A 6,373-nucleotide genomic window follows, 5' to 3' on the forward strand; every position below is an offset into this window, starting at 1 on the left:
GAATGGAGGAGAAGGGATTGCGGTGTGGCCATCCCCCCGGGGGGTGATTTCTCGCTTTCTGTCTCTCTGTCTCTCTCTGTCTGGCGAGCACACGTGCCCTACAGCAAAAACCTCTCCAAAAAAAAAAAGTTAATACAAATCTCATTTGGTCCGCTGGAGACTTGATGAGATTAAGTAATGCTATTCCTATTTTCTTTGTTTGTTTGTTTTGCTATTAGGGGTGTGTGCTCGACAGAGACAGGGTTGGGGAGAGAGGGGAAGAAGGTGAAAAATCACCTCTCCTGGGAAGAGATGGCCATGCTGCAACTTCTTCTCCAATGGAAGTGGGGTGACAGTGGATGTGGTAACGCTTGGGATATTCTAGGACCAACCCAGAATGGGGAGTGTCTTTCATGATCTATGAGGCTGGTCCCTGCTGCTGGGAAGGTTGGGGAATGCTTCTCTTAAGAACTGTGGTTTGTTCTCTGGTCTGTGATAAAGGACTGAATATTAGAAATAAATACTGAAGAATATATGGGCAGTAAAGCTGTCAGTTTAGAAACTTTGTTTATTAATTCCATGAATAAGAGAGACAGAATAAGAAAAGCTCATGGACGGGGTCTTGCATGGGGATCCACCCCCAGTCTCTGCCAGCCTAGATCATGGCCACAATGTATGTCTAGTGTACTCAGAGGTCTCTGGACATGAACTGGCAACCTTCCTATGTGGTCTGCCTTGCAGAGCATTTTGGCACTACACCACTAGCTGGCCCCTGTTCAATTTGTTTAGTTTTTTTTTTTTTTTTTTAAGTTTTTTTTTTTTTTATTTTATTTTTTTATTCCTGTTTTTGTATTTTTATTTGAACAGATACATACACACACACACACACATACAGAGAGAGAGAGAGAAAGAGAGAGAGAGAGAGAGTGAGAGAAAGTGAGAAAGCAAGTCACTAGGTCCAGGAGTCAAACTGAGTCAAACTGTGGTCGGCCATGTGAGAGTGTCCAGCACCTTAACTGCCATGCCATCTACTTGTTTAGTTTTTGCTATAGGGTGTATGTGAAAGACAGAGAAAGAGAGAAATCACTACCCAAGGGAGATGGCCATGCAGCAATCCCTTCTCTTCCATCCTTCTCTTGAGATTTTGAGCACGTATATACTCTGGCCCAATGTGTTCTCAAGCCACTGAGTCCAGAATTTGAACTGCATATTCAGCCATATGGGATTCAGAGCCTTAAACTACATGCCACCTGCTGCCTCTTCCCCTCATTTTAATTTTTAAACCTCCTCTCAGATCAAAATGAGTATCATTCCCTAACTTTTCAGTATCTGACTTCACAGTATTAAGTAAGTTTATTTTTGGATACCTGAAACAGTAATAAATCAGGTCTTTGGTACCTGATTATCTTCCCCAATTTATCCTTGCTCGAAAGAAATTCTTCAATAACCTAGCAAAAAAGTAAAAGGAAAGGGAGAGGGCATGATAAGAACTGGGTCTTCAAAACTTCTAAAATATTTCTAGAATAAATGCACAGTTGATTATTGGCTATTACCTCATGGAATGGGAATCCTTCACAACTGCAAGCTTTTCTGAAAATAAATTTAGGGAGATGGCCATGCAGCAATCCCTTCTCTTCCATCCTTCTCTTGAGATTTTGAGCACGTATATACTCTGGCCCAATGTGTTCTCAAGCCACTGAGTCCAGAATTTGAACTGCATATTCAGCCATATGGGATTCAGAGCCTTAAACTACATGCCACCTGCTGCCTCTTCCCCTCATTTTAATTTTTAAACCTCCTCTCAGATCAAAATGAGTATCATTCCCTAACTTTTCAGTATCTGACTTCACAGTATTAAGTAAGTTTATTTTTGGATACCTGAAACAGTAATAAATCAGGTCTTTGGTACCTGATTATCTTCCCCAATTTATCCTTGCTCGAAAGAAATTCTTCAATAACCTAGCAAAAAAGTAAAAGGAAAGGGAGAGGGCATGATAAGAACTGGGTCTTCAAAACTTCTAAAATATTTCTAGAATAAATGCACAGTTGATTATTGGCTATTACCTCATGGAATGGGAATCCTTCACAACTGCAAGCTTTTCTGAAAATAAATTTCACACATGTCATTACTATGATTGTGCAATTTAGACAGACTCTGAAATCATCTCCTCTAATCTCCTCCACTTTAATGAAAAATGTCCACGAATAGTATATCAGCCTCCAAGCCTCTTTCTGAATAACTGTGAAATTACTATCTTCTGAGATAGCCCAATTTTTGAAGAGAATTAAGAAAACAATTTTGTGAAATATGTGACTAATCAAGACATATGGGTGAATATTATGTAGAGATAACTCAAGGACAGGTATGTGTCTATATATAGGTCACACCAGAAGAAAATGAGTCATAACAAAAACTTACTTCTTAATGCTGTTCTCTAAGCCATTCAGTTGCCTATCATGTTCTGTGCGGTGCCACTCACAAGGACAGTGGTATTCATAATCATGTGGCTCACAATACCTATCACTTTTACACAATTTACAGCCATTTTGTTCATGATCCTTAGGTGAACCTTTATGGAGACACAAAGAAATAAGTTTTTCACTGCTTTTTACAATTATCTATATATATATTTTTGTCCTTACCCAATTTTTCCAAAAAATTAGTAACACCTAAAAAGGTACAAAAAACCCTTAGGTTAAACAGACTAATAGATATCATAGTAATTTTTATAATAAAGTATATCTTTAGTTATACTAGCACATAATACTTTTTTCTTTTTAATAAAACTATTATCTGGAGGAATTCATTTATAACTTGAAATTCTGTATTTACAATTATCAATGGATAACTTTCGAGTTCATTCATATGGTAGTTACATGCAAGAAAAGATATAATTAACAGCAAAAATGATTTACTTGATAGAAAATTCATAAAATGGTTTATTTAATAAGTATACTAAAATAATATAACAAAAAAATTAAGAAGAACTAGAAAAAAAATTTGGGAAGGAATATATCACCTTTCAAATGAGCTTGTACAAAAAACAAGATAGGTTCTTTTGAACTATTCATCTGGTCTGGCTTTAAGTTAATATACATTTAGAATGTAGTTTAATCCACAGGTAAGCAAAAGGAATGACTTCACTGATTCTGAGACTAAGCTACTAGACTGTTCAATTATCTGCTATGGTTTGAATGTACCCATCCAAACTCAGCTGTTGAACCTTAACTGACATTGGAATAGCATTAAAAAAAATTTATTTTAGGTTTTTGCAATAGGGCACATGCACTCTCTGAGGACAGACAGAGAGAAAGTAAAAAATCATCCCCACCAAGGGAGGGATGGCCTCGCCGAAATCTCTTCTTTTTGGATTGTGGGCATGCATACACACATGCCCAGTGTGATTTTCAAGACGCCAGATCCAGGACTCAGAGTGTAGTCAGCCATGTGGGAATCTAGGGCCTTGACTACCATGCCACCTGCTTGCCCCATTATAACTATGTGTGCATATATTAATTTATATTAATTTGACCAGAGAGAGACAAAGAGATAGAGAAAGAGAAAATGAGAAAGTAAGCTGCCAGGTCTGGGACTCAAACTGTGCTCAGTCATGTGGGAGTCTAGAACCTTAACCACCATGCCACTGCCAGCCTCCCATTGTAACAATATTAATAAGCAGAACTAAGGAAGAGAAAGAAAGAAAGAAAAAGAGGAAAGGAGAGAAAAGAAGGAAGGAAGGAAGGAAAGAAGTAGAACAAAAATTAATGGTATACATCATAATGTGGTAGTATTTGTTGAAGATGATGAAAATGGTATCAACCTTTGATTATCATGCACTGCATGCATGCCTTGAAAATCCATATTACACCCCACAAAGATGTACAACAATGTAAATAAAAAATTACCAAATTAAAAAAAAAAAAGAGAATTGCTTTGGTTGTCATTTTGCCTTAGTTATATGTACTTGTTATTTTTTTAAAACAATTATTTTATTTATTTTTATTTATTTTTACTTGACCAGAGAGGGACAGAGTGAGAGAGAGAGGGAAAACGAGAAAGCAAGCTGCCAGGTCTGGAACTGGAACAACACTTAGCTATGTGGGCGTCCAGGGACCTTAACCACCACGCCACCTGCTGGCCCCTGTATTGTTATTTTTAAACCATGCTTGGAACACAAACAAATTAACACTGCAGACCTGAGTGTGAGGCTTTAGTTCTCCCTAAAAGAAAAGTGTGATTACTTTTGATACATTAATTTTCGGGGTTGGTAGGTGGCTTGGCAGTTAAGGTTCTGGACTTCCACGTGGCTGACAGAGGTTTGAGTTCTGGACCTAGAGGCTTGCTTTCTGACTCTCCCTTTCTTTCTCTTTCTGTCTCTGCCAAAGTAAAAAATAATTATTAAAAATAAAAATTAACTCTCTTCCATGACTTCATTTACAATTTAACATTAATGAAAGCATATTAAGACAAGTAAAGAAAATTTCTTTTAAAAGACAAGCTAACATAGGGCCAGCCAGTGGTATGGTGGTTAAGGTGGCTAGAACACACATGGCTCACTGCACGGTTTGAATCCTAGACCTGACGGCTTTAGAAACACACTGGGTGGGGAACCAGCAGTTAGCGTAATGGCTCTGTCGCTGGACTCCCACTTAGTCGACCGCAGTTCGTGTCCTGGACCTGGAGGCTTAAAACTCACACCGGGCGCATGTGCGTGCGTGCCCAAGATCCCGAGAGGAGAATGGAGGAGAAGGGATTGTGCCTTGACCATCCTCTGGAGGGTGATTTCTCGCTTTCTGTCTCTCCCTTTCTGTCTGGCGAGCACGCATCCCCTATAGCAAAAACCTCTCCAAAAAAAAAAAAAAACAAAAAACCAAAAAAACAAAAAACACTGGGTGCATGTGTGTGCATGCCCAAATAGCAAGAGGAAAATAAAGAAGGGATTGAGATATGCCATCTTTCCAGTGGATGATTTCTCTTTCTTTATCCCTCCCTGTCTGTTTCTGGTGAGCACATTTACCCTATGGCAAAACCAAAAAAAGATGAGCAAATATTATCTCCTGATTACTTCTGGGAGAAAGAAACCAAAAAATCATCCCCCATGGAGAATGGCCATGTCTTAATTTCTCCTCCATTTCTCCCACCTTTCAGGATTTAGGGCATGTACAAACACTTGGTATGTTTTTCAAACCACTAGGTCCTGAACTGAATCACAAAGTTAGCCATGTGGAATCCAGCTACCTTAATCTATATGCTGTGGGCTGGCCCAAAGTTATTTTCAATAATAATGAAAAGGTATTAGAAATTAGCTTTGGGACCAGCAGGTGCGTAATGGTTACACTGCTGGACTTTCACATAGTCGACAGTGGTTTGAGTCAAGACCTGGAGGCTTAAACTCACACTGGGCGCATGTGCATGTGTGCCCAAAATCCCAAGAGAATGGAGGAGGGGGGATTGTGGCATGGCCATCACAACTGGGGATTTGATTTCTATGTCTCTCTCTCTCTGTCTTTCCTAAGAGTGAATGCACCATATAGCAAAACGTTTTTCTTAAAAAAACAAAACAAAACAAAATTAGCTTTAAGTCTTATATCCACACACACTAAAAAACACATTATAAGGCAATGAAAAATCATTTAAGTATATAAATATAAATCAACAATCTAAAAGCAAATGATTGAGGCCAGTGGCATAGTGGTTAAGGTGCTAGATTCTTACATGGCTGACCAGAGTTTAAGTCCCAGACCTAGTGGCCTGAAAGTTACTCTGGGCATGTGTGCATGAGTGCCCTAAATCCTAAGAGGAGAATGGAGGAGAAGGGTTTGCGGAGTAGTTGTCTCTCTGGGTGTGTATGTGCATGTGTGTGTGATCTCTCATTTTTTCTATAGGGCCAGCACATGTGCTTTATGGCAAAAACCTAAAAAAAAAAAAAGAAAAAAAAAAAAGAAAAAAAGGCTATGTCGCTCAGTTCCATTTTCCCCTAAGATATATCAGCATAGTATATTTTCCTTAAAATGGGTTTCTACTGGGACCAGCAGTTAGCGTAATGGCTATGTCGCTGGGCTCCCACATAGTCGACCGCGGTTCGAGTCCTGGACCCGGAGGCTTAAAACTCACGCCGGGCGCGTGTGCATGCGTGCCCAAGATCCCGAGAGGAGAATGGAGGAGAAGGGATTGTGGTGTGGCCATCCCCCCGGGACGTGATTTTCTATCTCATTGTCTCTCTCTGTCTGGCGAGCGCACGTGCCCTATAGCAAAAACCTCTCAAAAAAAGAAAAAAAAAGGGTTTCTACATTGGAAATATAATTTTGAGATGTGATTTGGTATAGTTTGAAACTGTACTTTCCTATATTTATCACTTATATCATACTGTTTTATTCAATAAACATTTAGAGT

The 6,373-nt window shown here is 39.0% G+C and overlaps 1 protein-coding gene across 1 annotated transcript in view; it reads right to left on the reverse strand.

The window, feature by feature from the left end:
- GEN1 (GEN1 structure-specific endonuclease) overlaps positions 1-6,373 on the reverse strand; it is a 39,968-nt gene that overhangs the window by 10,149 nt on the left and 23,446 nt on the right. Inside the window, exons 8-10 of the mRNA XM_027773414.1 lie at positions 2,399-2,590; positions 2,044-2,080; positions 1,858-1,938 (exon numbers count right to left, since the gene is read on the reverse strand). Coding sequence (XP_027629215.1) covers positions 1,858-1,938; positions 2,044-2,080; positions 2,399-2,590 — 310 coding nt within the window. The remainder of the gene's footprint in view (positions 1-1,857; positions 1,939-2,043; positions 2,081-2,398; positions 2,591-6,373) is intronic.

The sequence above is a fragment of the Tupaia chinensis genome, unplaced genomic scaffold (genome assembly GCF_000334495.1).
Source record: "Tupaia chinensis unplaced genomic scaffold, TupChi_1.0 Scaffold000045_1, whole genome shotgun sequence".
Taxonomy (NCBI): Eukaryota; Metazoa; Chordata; class Mammalia; order Scandentia; family Tupaiidae; genus Tupaia; species Tupaia belangeri.